The sequence below is a fragment of the Anas acuta genome, chromosome 2 (assembly GCF_963932015.1).
Source record: "Anas acuta chromosome 2, bAnaAcu1.1, whole genome shotgun sequence".
NCBI lineage: Eukaryota > Metazoa > Chordata > Aves > Anseriformes > Anatidae > Anas > Anas acuta.
In genome coordinates, this window is record NC_088980.1 from 104,311,793 (window position 1) to 104,334,020 (window position 22,228).

General features: G+C 50.4%; 1 protein-coding gene and 3 long non-coding RNA genes across 7 annotated transcripts in view; 2 read left to right on the plus strand and 2 right to left on the minus strand.

Annotated features, from left to right (window-relative positions):
- The window catches only part of GATA6 (GATA binding protein 6), a 19,781-nt gene extending 14,509 nt beyond the window's left edge, over positions 1-5,272 (minus strand). Inside the window, exons 1-2 of one of the 2 annotated variants that reach the window (XM_068671451.1) lie at positions 4,968-5,272; positions 2,934-3,814 (exon numbers count right to left, since the gene is read on the minus strand). In XM_068671451.1, coding sequence (XP_068527552.1) covers positions 2,934-3,795 — 862 coding nt within the window. In that variant the 5' untranslated portion in view covers positions 3,796-3,814; positions 4,968-5,272. The remainder of the gene's footprint in view (positions 1-2,933; positions 3,815-4,967) is intronic. The other variant, XM_068671452.1, reaches the window with a different exon arrangement.
- On the plus strand, positions 3,823-8,633 carry LOC137850917 (uncharacterized). Of its 3 annotated transcripts, none has more exons than XR_011092891.1 (4): positions 3,823-5,006; positions 5,461-5,674; positions 5,786-6,021; positions 8,551-8,633. It is a non-coding gene; the product is annotated as an uncharacterized lncRNA (long non-coding RNA). The 3 variants fall into 3 exon arrangements; XR_011092890.1 differs by having other exon boundaries at positions 5,835-6,021; XR_011092889.1 differs by lacking the exon at positions 5,786-6,021.
- Positions 8,551-18,301, minus strand: LOC137850919 (uncharacterized). Its single transcript, XR_011092893.1, has 4 exons — positions 18,116-18,301; positions 17,457-17,496; positions 9,076-11,291; positions 8,551-8,689 (listed from the first exon to the last, which is right to left on the minus strand). It is a non-coding gene; the product is annotated as an uncharacterized lncRNA (long non-coding RNA).
- LOC137850918 (uncharacterized) lies at positions 8,750-13,246 on the plus strand. Its single transcript, XR_011092892.1, has 2 exons — positions 8,750-8,826; positions 9,559-13,246. It is a non-coding gene; the product is annotated as an uncharacterized lncRNA (long non-coding RNA).
- Positions 18,302-22,228: the final 3,927 nt, after the last annotated feature.

Consider the following 22,228-nt stretch of genomic DNA (forward strand, 5'->3'; position numbering starts at 1 on the left):
GGTGGGACACGGCCTGGACAGCGGCACCGGGGGGCGCAGAGCCCCGCAAAGCCCCGTGGAGGAGCGCGGCCGAGCCCCGTCGGAAAAGCAACTCCCAGCAGCGACAGCAGCCCTCGGGTGATTTAAAAAAATAATAATAAATAAAAATCCTCTTTTTTATTTCCCTCCCCCGAGGTGCGCCCGGAGGCTGCCGCCCCCACAGCGGCGACGGGGCCGGGAGCGCAGCGCAGCGCCCGCAGCCCTGCCCGGGGGGCTCCCTCCGACGGCTCCCGGCCCTCGAGTGGTTTGCCAAAACCGGCTGGCACCTGGGGGCCGGGGTGCCAAGGGGGAGAGGGTTTTGGAAAGAGGGGTGGGTTGCTGGATGTTTGCTCCGGGTCGAGGCCGGGCGGGAAGTTTGGCGGCAGGGGGGTCTCGTCGGGAGCGCATTGCGAAGGGCTTAAACTTTGGGTTCAGGGGGCGGCTGGGGACCTGAGCTGCTAAAGGGGAGAGAGAGCTTCACTCGGTTGGTTTGCTTAAATTCGACCCCGTTGTTAGGAAGCGGAGGAAATGGAAAAACGTGGAGTGTTCTGCCATCCTGCTCGGACAGCTACTAAACACTGAAAAAAAAAAAAAATAGGTCTAAATGCACGGCAGAGAATAAAGAGAGCCCACAGGCAAAAGCAAACACCTTTCCCCTCTGCCAGTCCTTGTGTACTCGTTCTGTCTCACCTCTCTACGTTTCGTGGAGAAAATAATAATAATAATTTAAAAAAAGAAATAGGAATTTCCCATGTAACGCGCCGCGCTGAGCAGAAATCATTTGAAGGGAGCGCTGTGATTTCTGCAGCAGCTTTGGCGCTCGGGCTGGGAAAGCCTCTCACGGAGCGTGGATGATCTTTAAGGTCCCCTTCCAGCCTAAAACCGCTCAACGATCCTAACCTCAGCTTCGCCACCGAGTTGTGCTCCCTCCATCCCCTCCGCTACCTGCCTGAATTCAGCGTTTGCTTATTCTTTTCTCCTTCTCTTATTAGCTTTGCGGGCTGTAAAGCGAAAGGGGGCTCGTAAATGTCAAGCGGCTTTCGGGACGGGGCTCTGGTGGCACTTTGCTCCTACAAAGAAACGGCTCCTGGCCCGTGCCCACCACCCAACATTTCTCTCGCCCCTTCATTTGCAAGTTCAACGGGAATCAGAAAGCGGCAGGGTGCAGAGAGCACAGTCCAAATTACGCTGTCAGCTTGTGGCTCTCAGCACATCACCAAGATTTATTAATCTTTGCACTAAAAGCGCCACCGACTACTGTAATCAGGAAAATGCTTAAGGTCTCAAGGACGCTGGAAGTTAAGCAGTTATTTGTCTCTGCTATTTACTTGATAGCATTACCTTCGTGCCTACTGAAAGAAACCCTGCCGTGATAATATTTCCCGGACTTTTTTTTTTTTTTCCTTTTCTTTTTTCTTTTTTTTTTTTTAGTATTTTCCCCTTAACGCGTGAGAAATAGATTTATCTCGAAGGGCAGCAAAATAAAGCGCTCGTTATAGATAAATATTTAGCAACGCTTCCAGCAACGTCAAAGAAGCCGTATCAGGCCGGCTAAATATCTCGCTATCAAAACGCAGCTGCCGGCCGCGGCAGCGACTGCTGGCTTCGCTGTGGGATTTCGTCCCCCAGGACCCAAAAAACCCACAGCCGAGGGGACAGGGCAGTGGCATCCGTGAGCACAGGGGCTTGTTGCTGGAAGTATAATCAGTGCTATTATTATTCTGATAAAAGCGAGGCAGCGGGCATCCCCCGGCTCCTCTCCTCCGAAAAAAATAATAATAAATATATATTTTTAGTTCCTCCCATCACCTAGCTTTCCACTGGAATTTGGGGAAATTGTGTTAAAAACTCGATTTTCCTGTCGGCTCTGCTCTCCCTCTCCCACCTCTGAAGCTGAGCCTTCCCCGCTGCCCTTGTCACTGCGGCGAGCACCAAGCGGGTGGCTCCAGGAGCCCCAACCCCGTCCCGTGGCACCGGGAGGGAAAGGGCAAACGGGATCGGGGAATTTTCGGCGACATTGCACTGCAAGGGAAAAATCACGGCGGGCGTAAAAACGCCTCCCTGGTGGGCAGCTTGGGATTAAAGCAAACGCTGCTCCAGTGCCTGCGTGTGGGTGTACGTACACATCTATACATGCCTGTGTAGGACCCCCTCACGCCTCTGTATTTACATACGTGTTTGCTGCCGAAATATATCCTAGAGAGGCACCTGGATATATTCTAGAGAGCCACCTAAATATGTTCTAGAGCCGAAGAGGCTGCAATAATCGTTAACCTTCCCTTGCCCGCTGCTGCATCGCTGCGGCTCGGCCGCCACTTCGGCGCTTAAAACACCGCCACCGCCAGCTGCCTTCCCTCGGAGTAAAAAAGGTGACAACACCTCTGAAGCGAAAGCAAAATTCCCTCGGGACGGTGCGGCGTTTTGGGCAGCAGGATTTTAACGGCGTTTTTCGTTCCTGTCAGCGGAGCGGGGTTGGTTTGGTTTTATTTATTTTTTTAATTATTATTATTATTATTATTTTAAATCCTTTTTAAACGAAGCAATAGAATGGATGGCAGATTCAATAAATAACCGCACATGGGCTGAGCGAGCCCGGCAGCTTCCCCGAGAGCTCCGGGACCGAAAAACCCGCAGCGAATCAATCCTTCACCGGACTCCCGTATTTAGGGGCAAGCCGAAAAGCACCAAACAGGGGAAACCCTTACGGCCGGCGACTCGCTGGGGGGACACCCCCGAAAAAATAAAAGGGAGAAGAAAGCCAAAGCAACGCAGGAGCCGCCCCCGTGTCCCGCCACGGGCACGCGTGGGTCCCGTCCCGTTCCCCTGCCCGCCCCATCCCCTCGTCCGCCCCGTCCCCCGCCCGCCCCGTCCCGTGCCGTCCCCCCCCCGTCCCCCCGCTCCGTCCCGGCTCCTACCTGCGCTGGGGGCCCGGACGGGGATGGGGGCGGCCCGGCCCTGCAGGCAGTGCAGCATGGAGTTCTCGAAGGGCGCCGTGGGCCAGGCGGGGGTGAGCTGCGGCCCCACGTAGGACGTGTAGGGCGCCGGGTAGGAGCCGTTGAGGGGCCGAGCCAGCGGGCTGTACTGGTCCCGGGCGCCCAGGCTGTTGCCGTAGGCTCCGGGCTCCCTGGAAGCCCCGTTGGCCACCGGCGGGCTGGGCGAGTAGGGGAAGCGGCCCGAGGGGTGCGAGCCGCCGCCGGCTCCGTACGAGGGGCTCTCGGCCGCCGGCTGCGACCAGACGGCGTGGCCGCCCCCCGGGTGGCTGGGCTGCGCCGCCCCGCTGCCCTGCAGGTAGGGCAGCGTGGGCAGCATGGAGCCCACGCGGGTCGTGGGCACGTAGACGGGCGAGCCGGGCGAGGAGTGCATGAAGCCGCCCGGGGATCCGTCGTAGGGCGCGGGGCCCTGCGCGGCCGAGATGGCCAAGGTCTGGTACATCTCCTCGGGCTGCTCGGCGCCGCCGGCGCTGGGCTTGGCGCCGCGGCTGGCCCAGATCAGCTTGGTGGCTCGCTGGAAATCCGCCAGGAGCAGGACGTCCTCCCAGCCGGGCGGGCCGGGGGGCTGCGGGACCCCCGAGGGCTGCGACGGGGCGGGCCGGGGGCCGCCGTCGGGAGGCTCGGAGGAGCTGCGCTCGCCCTGGGAGCCGCCGCCGCTGCAGGAGGAGGAGGAGGAAGGCGAAGGAGGAGACGGGCCCGGCTCGCTGGCCGCGAAGGGGCAGGAGGAAGCGCCGGAGTCCGCAGCGCCCCGCTTCAGCACGCACCAGCCGCCTTCAGCCACGGCCATCCAGGTCCCCTTCTAGCCGCTGGGTGGGGATGGGGAAGGGAGGAGGGCAGGGGGAGGAGGGAGGGAGGGAGGGAAGGAGGGAGGGGAGGGGGGTCCGCAGGGCAGGGCGGGGAGGGAGGGCACAAAAGAGGAGGGAGAAAGGGAGGGAGGGGGGGAGAGAAATAATAACAACAAAGTTAGCGAGCGGGACAGCCGCTCTCCCGCCCGCAACCAGGCTCAGCGGGGACCCTCCGAGCGCCCCATGGCTCACGCCGCCCCACCGCTGCCCCCCTTGTCCCCACCGGGCTCTGGGGAGGGTGTGGGGACGAGGGGGGGGCAGAGGGACGTGTCCCCTGGCTTGGCCGCCGCCGCTGCCCTTGTTGTTGTTAGCGCTGCCTCAATGAATGAGTCATTTGAGTCGGTTCCACCGAGAAAACAATTAGCAGGGCGATCCCTTGAAGGGTGCTTCTCCGGGGGGAGACGGGAGCTTCTCCGCCGGGAGCCCCGCTCTTTTGCTCGTCTCCAGCCCAAGGTCACGGAAAGGAGGAGGAGGAGGAGGAGGAGGAGGAGGAGGAGGGAAGGCACCCGGGAGCCGGGGGATGCGCAGGGGCCGGGCCCCGACGTGTGCGCTGTGATGGGGTCGGGGCTGGGGGTGCTATGCATGGGGCAGGAGCCGGTGGCAGCGGGACGGCCCCGACCCCCAGCAGGTCCTTTTGGGGTCGGCACCGTCCCGCCGCCAGCCGGGCACCGCTGGCATCCCGGGGCCGCCGGGGCACGGGCACGCAGGCAGGCGGGCACCCGCTGCGTTTCGGGGGGAAAGAGCAGAAAGGGAAAGGGGACTCCGAGGGGTGACAGCGAGCAAAGCCTCCGGTGGGGGTCCCCTCCCTCAGCCCACCGAGATAACCGCCCCCCGACCCGCGCAGCGCGCCCGGCCCCACGCCACCCACCCCCCGGCAGCCAGGGACGCCTCTCCCTATCCCCCTGCGAGATAACGGGCAGATAGATAAGGGCCGGCCAGATAAGGGCTGCAGCCACCGGCCTCGGATGTTTGCCCACCGGGGTTCCCCGGGGCTCCCCCGGGCCGGGAGCGGCTCGGCTCCCCTCGGCGGCCGGCCCCGGGGTGGGTTGTGCGGGGCGGGGGGGAAATGGGGCCGGGGAAGCTCGGGGATAAGAGAAAAAGGGCCGGGGCAAACCTGCAGCCGGTGGCCCTCATGGGGCCGGGTCCCGGGGAGGTAAATCCGGTGGCGAGGGGGGCGAGCGGCGGCGGCGAGTCCGGCGGCGGCGGCGGGCGGCTGGATGTATAAAAAGGAGAGAGGAGGAGGCGCCTCTCGCAGCCCTGCCGGAAAAGTGCAGGCAGCAGCCGCTGATTGGGCTCGGCCGGCCCTAAAACAAACACGGAGCTCCGCGGGGGTGCCAGGCCCGGCGGCGAAACCGGCCCGAGGCTCGGCCACGGAGGGGGCGGGCGCCCTGGAGGCCGCCCCGTCGAGGGGGGGGGGGACGGGGACGCGGATACAGGGACACGGGGGGGGCACCGCGGGGATGGGATGGGATGGATGGGATGGGATGGAGGGGGCAGCGGCCCCCTGCCCGGGGGTGAGCGGAGGGGGCTCGTAGAAATGATGATGATGATTTTAAAGCACAATGAGTGCCTCCCCCCCCCCCCCCTCTCCTCCCTCCCCCGTTTAGGGGGAATGTTCACGTTTTCTCAGGGATTTTTTTGTGCCCCGGAGGATGTGCCCTTGGCTCCCGCTGTAAGGGATCAGGTGAACGACCCCAAATCTCCCGGTTCTTATAAGCAGAGCCATCCGAGAGGGAAAAACCGTGGCTCCTCCTTGAGCTGCCCCAGCCATCAGGTGAAGCCAAAGCCGGCCGTAGGATGTGGCCAAGCCAGCAGCAGGCGGTAGGCATTTTTCCGCTGTTTCTTTCTCATTCTTCCCTTTTTCTCCCCCCCCCAAAACCTCTCCCTTTAACCCTTCCCCCTCCCCCCCCCCCCTCCTCCCCCCCTCCCCAGCCCTATCCTCTTATCTCAGCTGTGTACAAAGCGATACGGCACTTAGCAGGAAAGTGACTGGAAATTAAAATAACTCGGTTCGCCAGAGGTTATCAGCTGGGTATCTGTCATCATCAGTCCCTCCAGAAAGACGCATCCGCGGCCAGGGCTGCCAGCAGAGCTCAGCCCGGGCTCGCCGGGGCCGCATCCAGCCCGGGGCCCGGGCCCCGCTTCTCCTGGGGGGTCGCAAGGCAAAGGTGACCTGGGGCAGGCGACGACAGAGGCTGGGGGATGTGGCACGGGGCAGCCAGCTGCTCCGCCGGCGCCTGGGAGGGGGGGGACGTGTCGCGACAGCGAGGCTTTATCGCGCGCCGTGATTGCGGGGATGTCGCGGCAGGGGTCGGGGAGGGACGAGCGGGTGCCTGGGGAGCCGGTTCCCTGTGGGGTTAAAGGCGGGCTAATGAACTTCTGGCTAATGAACAGCGCTCCTCGGGTCGCCCTGCCTGATAAAAAAAGGCAGAGATTGGAGGGATTTTTCTTTTCTTTTTAACCTTTTTGACTTTTAGACGCTCTTTCGTGGGGGTAATTTTCAACAGAAAACGCTTCGTCGTCTCGAAATTCCCCGCCTTTTCTGCCGACACGAATTTGCCACTTTATTTAATTTTAATTTTTTTTTTTTCCGTGTTTTCACTTAAAAAAAATAAATTAAAAAATACGCTCCAGGAGCGGGGGAAGGATGCAAACGCCTCTTCATCCCAGCCAGGCTGCCGCCGCGCCCCGTAACTGCCCTTTATTAATTAATATTAATTGCAATTCCTTCATTTTCCCATTTAGCAAGCCCAGCCGGACTGGGGCCAGCGTGGCAAACCGCCCCCACGCACCCCTTGCCCCTCCACCCTCGCTCCTTCTCCTTTCAGCTCTGCCCCCGGGTCCAGCCCTCGGCTGCTCCCTCTTGGTGACGTCACCGCCTTCCCAAATCCCCGCGTGACGTCATTTTTCAGCCCGGGGCACACGGCGGGGCGGTGGCACCAGGGCGGGATGCGCGATGGGGTGGGGGGGTTTTGGGGCCGAGGGAAACCCCGCAAGGGGATGCTCGGAGCTTGGAGGCACCCCGGGGAGCCGAGGCAGCAAGGAACTGCCCGTCGTGGCCAAAAAGGGAAGGATGATTTAAAAAAAAAAAATACTAAAAGGGTTTGCATCCAATTAAGGCAAAGCCCCTCACGGGCATTTCGGCCTCCCAAAAAAGGGGTGGGGGAGAGCCGTCTGCGGGCGCGCCCTGCCCGCTCCTTCCCCGGCCCCCAGCTCGGTGCAGGGCCGGTCCCCGCAGCGGGCAGCCCCGAGCGGGGGTCACTTTGGGGACTGTCGCGGCGTGGAGCGAGTTCTTCCCCGAGCCGTGTTTATGTAACTTAATGTACTTCAGAAACTGCCGGCGAGTTTAGGCCGGGCTGATAAGCCCAGCGGGTATTGCAGGAGACGTGCCGGCAGCTTCCCCCCGCTCTGCTCCCGCTCCCTTATCCGAGCTCCTTAAAATACCCTTTTATCAAGGCCACCCCGTGATACGGAGCGATTCCAGTCCCCGGCGGCTGTGACATTGAAGCGGGCTGAGCCACCGCCGCGGGCACCGGCCCCGGGTGGGTCACTTTATTTTATTTTATTTATTTTATTTTATTTTATTTTATTTTATTTTATTTTATTTTATTTTATTTTATTTTATTTTATTTTATTTTATTTTATTTTATTTTATTTTATTTTATTTTATTAATTTCATTTCACTTCTTTTCATTTCACTTCTCTTCTTTTCATTTCATTGCATCTCACTCCATTTCTTTTATTTTTTTTATCTGTCCTTTCCCCAAAACCCCCGCTCCGAGGCCGGCCTGCAGCTCCAGCCTTGCCCTCCGGCTGCTCCCCGGCCCCGGGCAGCCTCCCCCGGCCTGCGGAGAGGGGGAGATCCGGGGGTCCTTTCCCCTTGCAGCCTGCCGGTGCTCCCCCCCAGCACCACCGGGACCTGATCCGCCGTGCCTTGGGGTGATTTCCCCGGGGGCTTTCAAACCCCGACACTCACACACCAGCGGATTTTTTATGGGATAGGTGGTTGAGAGCGGGTTCCTTTCTTTTTTTTTTTTTTTTCCCTTAATAATGATCTGCAGCTTCTTTTTTTTATTTGCCCTCCCTCCAGCCCCCGAGCTCCGCCTGGTTAATGATTTCAACCTTAAAAAAAAAAAAAAAAAAAAGGAAAAAAGAAAAAGGCGGTGTTAAAAGCAGCGCAAGGAGCGGAGGAGAGGCTCCGACGGCCGCGCCAGGCAGCCCCGGTACCGGCGGGGCGGGCACGGTTAGGGCGATCCCCCCCCCCAGGTGCTGGGAGGGCTCCGGGAAAAGACCAGTTCCCAAAAACCCACCCTCACCCCTTCGCTGCTTCCCGTAGCGGCCGCGTAGTTGCCTCCCTCCCTATCTCCGAAGGGCTGGGACCGGGCTTCATCCATCCCTTGCCTCCCCATCCTCTAGGAGAGCTCCTCGTCCTCCCCCTGCGCTATCACGGCGGTGTCAGCCTCCACCCAGTCCCATCCTGCCTCCCCTTCGTCCCCACAGCAGAGGTTATAGAGACTTTTTTTTTTTTTTTACTTTAAAAAATAAAAATCAGACAAATTTCAAATAAAAATTAGACATATTCCCAGGGCATTATCCCACGCCGCTAAGAAAATATCGTTTTGTGCTTCCAAACGAGCCCGCCGCGCATCGCTGCGCTCCTTTTTTTATTATTATTTTTATTTTTGGTCTTTGCTAAGAAACGCCACAAAGCAGCAGGATCGGGCAAAAGCTCCCAGCGCGATGTTTGCCGTGGGACCAAATCCATCCATCCATCTGTCTGTCCATCCATGCATCCATCCACCTGGCGACACTGGCTCCGTTTTGCGGGGTTTTGCTCTGAAAAACCGGAGCAAACAGCACCGCTGCTGTTGGCAGTTGTCGGAAGCACCCGGTTCCCGTTGGGAAACAATTTTGATGACCATTTAGCCGTTTTACCGAAGCGTCTGAGACCAAGGCTAATTTAAAAGAAAAAGGTAAAAAAAAAAAGAAAAATATAAAAAGGAAAAAAATATGAAAAAGATGTAAAGGAAAAAGGTAAAAAATAAATAAATAAAAAGGAAGAAAAATGAAACAGATGTAAAAGAAAGGGGTAAAAAAGAAAAAGATAAGGAGGAAAAAATGAAAAAGATGAAAAAGACGTAACAGGAAAAGAACCGGCCACAAACCAGATAACAACAAACCAACGAAAATTGCGATCTGACTTGAGCAAAACTCTTCCTTACTCCAAAACTACAATTCTCAGATTGTTCTTCCGCGGATAAGGTCAAAATTTTGGGGTTTGCTCCTGCTCGGGCTGATGGTTCATTAGAAAACGTTAAAATATCTCCCAGAGCGGGTCCGACCAGTTCTGGAAATTAAAATCCTGCAGGAAAAAAAAAACAACAGCAGCACCAACAAGCCCGACGCCAACAAATTCAAGGCACCACATCAGAGGGCGGCAGGCTGCAGTTAGCGGCTCGGGGTAATTAGGCAGCCCATTAACAAATAGCCTCGCTCCTCGTCGCCCTAAAAGGGAGGCCGGTGCCTCCTGCCCCGGGAGGCAGGCGCCCTGCAGGCAGGGTGGGGATGCTAAATATAAATAAATACGTGAATGTGCCGCGATTTCCACTCCGTGCACGTAACGCCCGAGGTGTTCATCCCCTTTCCCTTAAGCCTCCAGGAGCGAAGAGGCTGTGCAAATAATTCACTCTTTTCGATTCTTTTAGGAAAATGCTGCTTTGTACCGCCGTTATTGCCGGCCGCATTGCATTTGCAACTAATTGTTAATGGACACCCGTATTTTCAAATAATGAAAAGCGCAATTAGACAGCCGGTTGTCCCCAAAGATGGTTGTAACGGGGTGGCCGCAATGCATCGCCCCGCTGCTGTTACTGGTGTCTTCTAAAAGGTCATAGCCGAATTAATTTCAAGGCACCAAACCACTCTATTTTACATCCCGATCAGATGGCTACGAGCAAGAAGTGCTGTGGTCGGTTACACATAAGGATGGTTTTTACTCTCTGTAATCATTTCTTACATTTATTGTCACTGCTGGACATAATACATGTGTAAGGAATTAAAGCTTTAACACAGAATTGGCAAAGTATGTGGGAGTAATCCAAATGTGCTTTTTTCTTTCTTATTTTTTTTTTTCTCTTCAGTATTCATAATATGGACAGAGTTAGCAAGCCTTTTCTTGAGTAACCACTCCTCCGAGTAAATCAATGTGATGGCAAGGCTGTACAGTGACCAGCATTTCCGAGAAAAAAAAAATAAAATAAAAGGACCTAGACGTTTTCAATAAACTCTGAACATAATACCAAGCAACTGTATAACAAGATACCCTCGGGGATTTAAGGCTAACATCCGTTTGCAACCAGGATCACATCTGGATCACGCTCTTAGCGTTTAGTGATGACAATCAAATATAAGTTCAGCCACACACAACTGTAACATCTAGCTGTGGAATAAGGAGAAGAAAATGTTTTAGGATAGATTTACACATACTGCATGCCTTGCTTCAGCTTTGCAGCAGTGCATTTTCATTGTTAGGACATTCTGTAGGTTAGTTTTTCTGACAGTGAAATCAAACACGGATTTGAGTGCATGTGAATCAGTGTTTGCAAAGAAGCCCTGCTTCTGTGATTTTGCTAATTTATCCAGATCCTGAATATGATTTTAGGCTACTCATTTAGATGGAATTTGTCCTCAACTCATGATGACTGGAGAATAAGAACGAGTCCCGAGAATGAGAGCTCTGTGGAAATACCTGGCGAAGCAATGAACCTCACAGATTGCTCTGTTGGGACATTAGCAGGGTAAAGTGCCACGCGGCCCGTCAGGGCACGACTGCAGCTTAACCCAGCTGGCTTTAAGCAGATCCTGTCCCAAAGCCCAGATCCATACATGGACGCCTAACGCAGAGCTTTCGGCTGCCACAGCTGGGAAGGCATTGATCCCAAACAAACAGGCAGCTCTAATTCAGCAACTCCCGTAGATCCTATAACGAGCTTAGCAGCTCTAAGGGCAAGGTAGATGTTCCTTGTTTTATGTTGAGCTCTGACAGGTTAACAGCACCCCTTTAGGGATGGCAGAGAGGGTACCTCCCAGCCCCATGGCTAGCACAGCCCTATAAACTTGCATTGTTCTTGCTGCTGGGCAGCAAGGTGAAAAGAGCATTTGCAGCAATAGCATCTGGTGGTATCACAGCTAAACCCAACAGAGCCCCAGGTGTGCTTGCAGATGAAAGCTCAGCAGTGCTCAGCTGGCTCATTGGCTTCTCCCTAGCAAAGGACTTGAGGTTGCAGCTGCTATTGGGTCTCCACTCACACCATGTCCTCGGGCTGAGCATGTGGGCTGAACTCCAAGTCCTTCATCCTTCCCGTGCCACATCCAGGCAGCTCCCATGGTCTGGAGTTTTCTTCTGTGACGTGAAGTACATGCAGCACGCGGCAGGAGGCTGAAGACAGGCACAAGGAAGTGAGGTGGCAGCAAATGTTCATGCTGACGCTCAATTCTTACATCTTAGGTAAGGCAGAGCACATAGTGTGATTTTGGGGCACAGATTTTTGACGGCTTGCACAGCAGGAAGGGGGAAGCTGAGGGAAGCTGTCAGCATTCCCCCAAACACCCCTACCATGACAGCCAGGAGGTACCAACCGGCCCGTAATGACCACAGCTGTAGGTAACATTACATAAACCAAAGCGTTTCAGCTTCTAAGCAAAGCCACAACTCTTCCCCTCGTATCAGTTAAAATATTTCCTTTTACCCAAAACAAAGTTTTTCTCACTGTCTCTGAATTATTTAACCTGGTAAAGGACCAACTGTGAAACAAATGGGTTCATTTTGAGAGGATGGAGCAAGTGCTTCGAATTTTCCTCTCCCTTTCAGTTTGGCTGAGGGGGGTCACACCTGGGGTGGCAGAAAAGGTCTGTTACATCTGGCCTCTCACAGCCTGGATCAGAAGCCAAGATCTCAGCATCTGACCAGAAACCACAGCAAATCCTCTCATTTTCTGCCCAGTGACCAGGGCGTGGAGAAAGCAACAGCCCCTGAACTGCCTTAAACTACCCCATCTGTGCTTCGGGTTTAAAGCTAAAAACTCATTTCCTGGAAAAAGTAGGGACCAACATGAATACCCTCCAAGATGTTTCGCTCAGGGAAATTGAGGGGGATGTAATTCAGCCTAAACCCAGACTTTTAGCTGTACTCTTCCTCTAGTTCTTACTCCCTGCAAGAATAATTATTACTGACCTCAGAAACCCTGCCTGTTGCCCGTGCTAAGCTTTCATATCGGCTCAGTTTTGCTTCTGATAGCTTCAACAGAGTTGCTGAATGACATTTCCTTTAGCGGGACTTTTCCAAACAAATTAACTTCATTTCTGCTTGCAAGAAATAGAAAAACATATTTTGCTTGTGCCTGCTTGGAACTACGTGTGCCTGTGAGGTCCAAAGGGTGACACATCTTCCACGAGTGTTTCCTCTCATAAGCGTAGAGAGCAGAAACTAATGGCTGTGAGCTGTAACTACTAGAAAGCCGAAAATACTCTCTACAAAATAATATATGATACCCAAAGCTACTCTCTTGAACCCGGGGAACACAGAGCCGACTAGGGTGAAGCTGCAGGGAGAAGCAGAAAGCAAAACAATCAAAGCCGAGCTGGAAAAGGAGGCCCGCTGAAGGTATCAGGGTGACTCCCTTGGCCGAAATGAGGCCCGGCCCTCGGAGAGCTGAGCCGAGCGCTAACTGAGAGCAGCTAGGCTGAACCCTTCACGTTGGCTGGGCATTTTGGATAGAGACAGTGTTATCACGGCGAAAGCAGAGTATGTTCCCTGCTTTGTTATGGTTAAGGGAGAGAAGTGCCACGCGGGTGGGGAGGGAGGTTAAAAGGCACCATCTCACTCCGGGCTCTGTTGCTGACTGGAGCTTGGGGAAAACACCCCAGGGGCTTTCAGGGGCTGGCTTATGGGCTACTTCGAACCCACCCAGCTCTTCCTATAAAAGCAGAATCCAGCAAATCTAGAATTACACCTCACTAAAAAGACTAGCAATACATAACTGTTATACTATTCAGCCTTACAGTGGTTCCCAGCGTCTGTCAAAACTGCACCGCTTAATGGACTGAATTATTTTATCGGCCCTCTATTTGGAAAGCAGAATCCTGCTGTGTAAAGCTCCAGAAGTAAATAAAGCCTAATGATTAAGGACCAAGCTCCAGTGGGAGTTTTGCTGGAGAAAGGCCTGCACAAGTTGACCTAGTTAATTAATATGTACTAAAATGCAGTTTCCTTTACAGCGCTACACCCTAGCGTCAAGCTTAGAATCACCAAATTTGTTAAAAGTTGAGCAAAGTGGCTCATCTGTGGTCACCTCTTGGTAAAAAAATAAAAAGTTAAAAAAAAAAAAGGCAAAATGATACTTTTAGGGAAATGTGTTTATAATTAAAATAAATGTAGTGGTCTAAATGAGCAGTACTGACAGTATTAAAAAGGATAATGACTTAATTATTTTTGTTGATGTCAGTTATTCATTTTTTGGGCCATCAGGCTATAAACCAGGGTAATTTATTGACTGCAATATAAACTGGAAATGTGCCATATTATTCAAGAAAAACAATACACTGCAAAAACAATACAGAGAAGAGGTAATTTGTACAGAGTTCATGAGACAATTATATCATCTAATTACGAAACTGACTCACTATGCCCTTGGCTCTATTTAGTAGAAGAGAATTGAAGGACGTACTAAACATACTGAGAGCCTAGTAATTTAAATTTAAATCCTGACTGTACACCCAAGCATCCAGGAACTGGTGTGATCCAGCACATAGATCAGGAGACCTGAGGGAGTATTCCTTGATTTGTGTGACTCAGGGTACTACTTAATTTTTCAGTGCACTGGAAATTAAACTGCTGGCCCATTTTGCTGAAAAGTGCTTTGAAACTCAGTCAATATCACAGGGGGTCTTTTAGGAAACTTCCACCAACATTTCAACACCAAAAATATTTAAGTAATTAATTACTGATTTCAGAACTTGACAGCAGTTTGAAAACTGTCTGGATTTTACATGCTTCACTGGTGTTTCTGCTGGTGCAATCCAGCAGTAACATTTGTATGCAAGCAGATGTATTTCTTGTTCAAACAGAAGCAAATCGCTAAGGTGTCTGAACTGTAGCATATAACCAAAGCTATGCACATATAACTCACTCTCACACAGCAAAGCTCATCAAAGCTCAGAAATGACCGAGACCAAAACAAAAGCAAGTTGCTGAATTACTCCTCAAATTGCCAAGTCATATCTGCATTGCAACCTTTTGAACTCTTTTCAGATGTTTTTCCTTGAACTTTTTATGCTATTTAAGGAATGTACAAATATTTTCTTTGTTGATCATGTAAAAAAAATTCATTGAATAAAGTTTTTTTTTCCCCATCTTTTCTGATGTTTTTTTATTCTGTTTACTGAGCATTTTGTATTTAAATAGATTTTAGTGGGTGACATCTAGCTATACTATCAAATTTTGCAGGAGGCTAATGATTATAATGAATATTCATTTATAAAACAGGGGAAACCTCAGTGTCTATTTGTTTCTATTAATAATAATGCTGGCTTGCACTCAATACATTCTAAAATTAAGGCCACGAGGGTCTAGGAGCTGGAATAGTAAATGGAGTGCCTGGGAGCCTTGGGTCTGACTTTGACCCAGGTATGGAAGGCATAATTCTGTGTGTTGGAGGGTGTTCTTCTACAGTGCACTGGCTTTGGTGCAATGCTGGATTAAGCAATGCCCTCCCACTGCCTGGAGGGACTCCTCTGCCTGGAGCCCAGCAGTCCATGGCCTTCTCCACTTGTGTTAATGGGACCAGGCTGGAAGAAAGACCCTGAAGTGGTTACAATTAAAAACATCTCCCTCTCTCCTCCTCCTGCAAAAGGTTTATTTTAAACCTCCATCACTTCAGTGCTCTGATTTAAGCACTGTCCTGCAAGGAGTTGTTTTGGCACGACTGAGGAGGTGACAACGGCAGGCCAGAGGTGGGAACAAGCATCTGGGACAGGGGCTGGTTGCAGCAGTTCAGTTGCCAAAGGCTAAGGTGTGATAGTTCATTGTATGAACTTAAACATTGCCTTTCCTGACTGTTTTCATAGCCACCAAGCATCTCTGCTGCAAATCCCTTGTACTGAACTGCTGCAGCAGTGCTGCTTTTCTATCCCAATGCAGTTAATTTACACTAGAGATTTGCAGTCATGTGAGTTTTATCGTGGGAAATACAGCATAGGCAAAGCCTCAGCCAAATCATGAGGCCTATATCCTTAAAGACATTTATTTAGATAGCTAACATTCAGTCAGTGGAAGGCCTAAATGGATGGGTTTAAAAAGAGTCATGAAGCTGGAGACGTTGTCTTGTCCACAGGGTTACAGCCACCTACACTCCCCAGCTGTGATTCCTTGTGGGTCTCTGATCACAGTCTTATTTATTTTGCTTACATGCTAAGGATGAAGTTGCCTAAGTGATTCAGAACTGAGTAAGAACATCTCCCAAGTCATTCTGGCCAGGATCTGGGGTTCTTCCATTTTTCTCTCAAAGTAAAGGCCATGAGTCACTTGCTGAAATCTCCCAGGCCTTCTTTCTTATCTCTCCAGCTTCCTGCCACGCCGTGGACCTCAGGTGATGGTGGCCCTTTGATTTCTTCAGTCCTCTGCCTGTGATGTCTGTCTCTTGGGGACTCAAAAGCTATAACCTCATTCAAATTTTTGCATACGGTTTTGTGAGCGCTTGGGCAAACTTGCATAGCCTTTAACACACAGGAAGTCAGATAATATCTAATCTCCTGCGCATTAGGGTAAAAGTGTGTTCCTAGCCCCTTCCAATGCATTCTAGAGAAGACAGCATAGTATAACCCATTCTGCAGTTCCCTAGATAAAAAGCAATCATCCAACTTGTTCACGTGTGACTGCATCGGAGCGTGACCTCATCCAGAAACCGCTGAAGTCAATGGAAGAAGATGCAATTCACAAGGGTTGAAACTTTCCTTCGGTGTCTCAGTTAGCTGGCCTTCACATCACAATCTGCTTTCTGAGCCCCCACCATGTTAATCACCTGTTATTTTTCCTTCCAGTCTCAGCGTAAACCAGGGACTCTGAAGATTTTGTTACTTGTGACCTGTGTTTTCACCAAATTTAAGCAGTATCATTTTTTTCAATAAGACCTTGTTTGCCTGCACAAGCATGTTCATTCTCTCCTGGTCCACATGCACTTTTCCAGTCCTTCCTGAAATTAGTATGCATTATTGTAATGCAAATAAATTAAAAATAAAATAATATGGTGACTACAATGGAGCTCTTCCATGGCACTCTACAAATCATAGAACCATAGAATATCCCAAATTGAAAGGGACCCGCAAGGATCATTGAGTCCAACTCTTGGCTCCACACAGGTCTACCCAAAAAACAAATGAATAAGAACATCTAAATGATGGGCGTACAATTGCTGCCTGCACAGCAATCATACTCAAGAAGAGGACTGATCTCACACAGTCATAGTGGATGGTTACAAGCAGCTGGATGAGCAATACTGAGTCAGAGATCCCCCTCCTGTTCTCCCTTTCCTGGCTGTAGCTTATGTAAAAGAGTAGAAAGAAGGAAAACCCACGGAATAATGAAGATGAATGCAATAAATATACCCAAGCCTGTCTACTTGTTTTAGTGGTTAATGCCACTACAGAAACCCTGCAGGGCTTTAAGCAATTCTTAGTGATGAAGATTTATGAAGCCCTTTTAAAAACTTCATTAAAGGGTCAGAGAGATTTAAGTGGCCTTGCAAGCTCTGCACTGAGCCAAGAGATTCACTTAGCAGAAACTCAGCCAAAACAGTACGGGGGGAGATTTCTTGCAAGGACTGCCTCACGAGCTCTGGGCTAAGGGGGAAGATGCTGGTACCCTTGGGGTTAGGTGGCACAGTGTGCTGCCCAGGTCCCACACGGGGCTGTAACACTTAAGATAGCCAAAGGATAGCAAAAAGGAATCATTATGAACAGGATTAAGACTGGTGTAATATGGTAAACCAGCCAGTTCTGCATACACTGCATCACTCACTGCTCACACATCTCTTCCAGTTCCCTCAGTTTGTCTAATGTTCATTAAAGCACTTCTGTAGTTTGGATGTATTTCTTCTTCTGACGACAAGGTCTGCCTGCATCCCTCCAAATCATAGCACAGAGCCATCCATAGTGATGCTCTACAAACTGTTGTTTAGGGCTGTGGCTATTTAGATATAAATAGCAGCGCTCATTAATCTGGCAATCACTCCCAGCTATGAAAATGCAAATCAAGTTGGCTTGTTTGTGTTTCTGAGAGAGAGAAGGTGGTGGTGGTAGGTGGGAAGGGGAATGTTCCTAAGGGTGCTGCTGTTTTCACCACGAGCCAGGGAACGTTTCATCTGCACCCTGCAGCACCTCACCCAGCTCCATTCCACCACTGCTGGCACCACACTAGTCTTGTAAGGGTGGTTTATGGGCTTTACGAATTGGGTCAACCCCCTAAAAAACAGCTCCTGAATTTTTTTTTTTTTTTTTTTTTGTAGGTGTGCAGCAGAAGAAGCTCTGGTTGCTGACAAAACTGACATACCATTCTGTCCCAGACAACAGTCAGCAGCACTCAGAGAAGCCTACAAAAATAAATACATAAATAAATAATAGCCATATAAAGTGGCCCCTCCTTTTTCTTTTTCTTTTTTTTTTTCTCCTCCTATCCCCAACATCTTAAATACCTTCAAATCTAAATACCTTCACCAGGATTTGAAGGGGATTCCTGAGTTTTAGCAGTGCATTACGGGAAGGAGAATCTCATAAAGGGGTCAGTTTTCATAGTTTGGGGAGAGTTTGTTCATACTAGCTGTCATTGAGGAATGCACTTTTTACACTTGTGAAGCTTAAAGCATCAGCTTTACACAAATTGAAAGGGATGGAGGGAACTGAGCTCTTTTGAACAGCTGCTCCACCATCAGCTTTCTAACCAGGGGTGTTCTCCAGGAAGGGTTAAATTGATGGTTGATGCAACGGGCAGTGCCCAGCCACCTCTCTGGGCGCTAGCACTATCTGGCACAATTTTAGCATCTGCTAAGAGCACAGCATTGGCTGTAGAGTCTCCAGCCTCCAAAGCAAGCCCTGGCAATACTTCCCAAACCACTGTTCAATACCCGTTTCGTTATTAATATACGGTATACGGAAGTATAGCCACCGTTACCTACATCCTGCAGCATTTCTTAGAGGAGCAAAGGACCTTACCTCGCTATCTTCATCTGAATACAATTATTTTTGGTGCACGTCTGATTGCTGCATTCCTGAAGCCAGCAACAAAGAAAGGAGGTGTCCTCACATATGCAGGAGCCCAGGGAGATTTGCTGGGGAGCTGATTGCTGCTCACAGGAAGGAGAAGCCTCCCTCATGACACTGAGTCATGAGATCTCAGCGCTGACAAGAGCTACTAGAGAAGAGCCAATTGCATCATATTGCAAAGAAGAGCAATTAAGTGCCTTCATTGATACCAGCTTGGCGTGAGCTGCATGCTGCAAATAGCGGCTTCATTCACGCCATCCCAGTGACACGCTGGAGATAGGAAGACCCAAGACAATGATGTTTTGTGATGGCATTGTGGGGACCAGGGGACCAGGAATTGTTCCAGAGCGGGAAGCTCCTTTCTCTCACTGAAGGCATTGTTTTGATCTAAAAACCTGCTGACTGTGCAATGTTGCTACATTTTTAAGATACCTTTTTAATTACTCCCTGGGTTGTAGGGCATAGGGAGATCTTGGCAGTAGACAAGGACTCTTCTGAGGCATATGCTGGGAGGGCAGAAGGAATCTGCTCCAGGCAGACACGGGGTTAGCTTACTTTATTTTGATGCCTCCACACCAGGAGCAATGCTCTCACATGCCCCATAAGGGACACAGGGTAACAAAGAAAAGCAGCGGTTGGCTTGGGAACCCAGTGTCCTCACAGCCCCGAGGTGCAGCACCTCGTGTCCCTGATGCTCCTGCCCGGCTGCTGCTGCTGGGGGATGTAGCAAGGGCTCATCCAGGAGAGCGGAGCTGTTCTGGGGGCTGCTGTCTATAAGGCTGTGCTGCTCCAGTAGGCAAAGCGTAGGCAGGGCGTAAAAGCACTTGGAGGATTAGTAACAGCTCCAGCAAGTTCACAGGGAATTGGACCCTGGTCCTTCATTTGGAGCTATATTCATAGGCTGCTAATGTAGGAAACTTCTGAGGTGACAGGAATCCATGAATCAGTGGCCCATTTGCCATTGTTTTCTTTTTTCTTCCTTTTTTTTTTTTTTTTTTCTTTTTCCATTTTCCACCTACAGAACAATACAGGTTGTCATAACATTATTTAGAGGCTTGTGTCGATCCCCAATTAGCACTCCTAAGGCTTCTGCTTGCTTCGGGTTTCTGACTGAAACAAAAGATAAAACAAAGCAGAACACAGCCCCACTTTTCCTTAAGCCAGCGGGAACTCTGCCAGCATTTAATTTTTTAAATCTGGTTTCCTCAGCTAATTTAGTCACGTAAAATTAGCAACCTCAAAAAGGAAAGTGTAAGTGTGTGTTAAGCCTGTAATACCCCAAAGTGGGTAATGTTTCCCATCAGTCCCCTCGAGCAAAGCCTGTACATCTATGAAGAGCCAGATTTTCTTTTATTTTTTCTTTTATTTTTTCTTTTTATTTTTTTCTTTCTTTGTGGCAAGGCTTTAGCAACAAGCGAGAAGCAAAGTTTGTTGCAAGCCTTCTCTCAGGCTTTGGTTGCTCTCAGGGCTCTTACCTAGGGGCTGTCGCCACATGCCCTTTCTGTGGAGGGGAAGGAGAACATTTCCTCTTTCCTTTCCCCTCCATGTGGTAAAAAGCCACAGGCTTTTTCAGGCTTTTTCAGGGCTGTGCCACGCTGACCTACTGCTACCAGATTTGTCTGGGAGCTGTTCCTACTGGAAAGCCACCACGAAGTGCCACCACCACCAGGCTCCCATGGGGGCTCAGATCCCTCCTGCTGCACCATCTGCAGCGCAATTCAGCATTTGGGGACTGCCCATCCAACTCCAGAAAAAGGAAGAAAAAGGGTTTTAGGTAGTGGGTTTCGGAGGTGTAAAGCTGCTGCACAGAGAAAAGGAATATAGGAATATTTTTTTCTCTGTTTCTGTGTCAGATGGAAGTGATGGGTCACCCGTCAATAAGGGTACAGGCAATGCTAAGGGAAAGCCAGAGACTGCAGACTCCCCATCACACATCCTTTTTAGAGCAGGTTAAGCAAAAACCTTAGGGAAAGACCAGATATGAGGAAAAAAGGGGCTAGGTAGCCCTCTGAAATCGCTCTCAAGAGAGTACCTCTGTGGTTCTGCAGATGAGTGATTACCCACGTCTGCTGGTGGCCAGTGGAGTCTCCGGGGGGAAATGTTACATTCCTCAAATAAATGATTCATTGAAAATCACTGCCTGGCTCCAGAAACAATTCACTATCAATGTTTTGCCTCAAATCTTAGTCATGAAACCAAGAGGAGTTAAAAAAGGAACGACTGTGGCTCAACAATGAAACCCCTTCAGCAATTAAACCCCACCAATAAATAGCGGCGAGTGCTGGATTGATGCTTTATTTCTAGAAATGATGCTAGCTGTGGAAAATATAAACTGTGTCTTCCCTGCAGACACAGCCAAAACTAATCAAAATACTCCTAGCTACACAAAGGAAATACCTCTGGGCTGTGATAAGGAATATGAATGCAGTTCTTTTACGTCTCCACTAGCTCATAACAATATGATGGACTGGTGGCACCGTTTTCAGCACCGAGATTAATAGCCAGGGAGAAGCTGAGAAGGAGAAAGTGCACTTTCAGTTTTCTTTCCGATGGCTAATTAAAAAGCCCATATCTGAGAGGAAACGTTGTGGAAATGAGAGCTATTTGGATGTGCCTTCCCCCATATACTATCACTCTGCTTCGTGAGGAATGCTTTATTAATGCTAATCTCATCCCTGTGCTTTGACAGAGGTTACAGTTTCCTTCCTTTGCAGCCGCTAAGGCTGAATGCTATTATGGGGTTTGTTTTATGGGAGCATTATTATTTTACTAAATTACCTCATCTTCTGGGAACAAACTTAACCTTGAACTACGAAGCTAAATGGCTTTTTAATGATGCAAGTCTGTTTGGAAATTGTGCTTTGATGACTCTAAATTTTCTTCCTTCTGCATGTTTAACATGTGCAACATAGACAAAAAGTGAATCATTTACGCAATCTTTCCTGATTCCCTGTTTTAAAATCAGATTGCTACAATTATTAGGGTTAAGATGAGTGGGAACAAACTTTCTCCGCAGGATTCAGGCACCACTGAGAAACTCCTCACAGTATGAAAAAAAAAACAAAACACATCTTTAGTAGCATGGGAAAGCAACACCAACACTGGCATTGAAATGCTTGATATTTAAATGTTTAAATTCTAAGATGACTTAAAAGTCACTCTTAGGGGCTTTCTGGACGGAGCCTTCTTGTACTGCCGTGGCAGTCAATGAGAAGCTGTGAGGAACAATGAGAAACTACCACTGACCCTAATGAGACTGCCATCAGATCTGCAGTTCAGAGTCAGGACAAATAAAGGTGATTTTATAGGGTACCGTGTAGCATGGTGGACATCTCTGATCCCAGAAAAACTAGGCTTTTGCCTGCAGGGTGGTTGAGCAGAGAGGCTGAAGCACAGTATAGGGGTATTTTGCTGAGATCTGATGTGCACTAGAGGAATTATTGTCTTGGTTCCTGTTTGATTCACTCCCAAATGCCTGTAAGTCACTGCGAACCCACACAAAAGACTTCTTGACTCTAGAAAAATGTGTGTCTGTGTTTTGGGCGTGTGCAGTTTGGGTACTTCTGAGATGGTGTTGCCACAAGGTCACCTTTGGGCTAAGCTGGGGGCAGTGTTTTTTGTTTGTGTCAGACTTGAGTGGGAATAAATACATGAAAACCAAACAGAAACATGCTGTCTGCTCATGGGGTAGCTACACCATGGTGACCTATCTGTTAAGGAATATTGTCAAAGCTGGAGAGCTTCGTTCCACCTCTCCGTGCAGAAGAGCCCTCCATCTTCCTGCAGCAGGAGCTGAGGGCTAGGGGCTGACTCCCTCCTCTTCCCCATCAAATTACCGGACCCATACAGACAGGCACAGTCTGTCCTGGCCTTCCTGGAGGCACCGAGCAGCTCCCTACCTGCTGCTTGTGTGCACACACGTGTCCCTTGCCTGCTGCCTTGGGAAAATGGTGCAGCCTGACATGCTTGGGGGTTAGGGAACGAGCATTGATAGGGTTTGGCCCTTTGAGGGGTCTTCCCAACCACTATGTTCCCAAGGGAAAAGGTCTTTCCTCTGGCCCC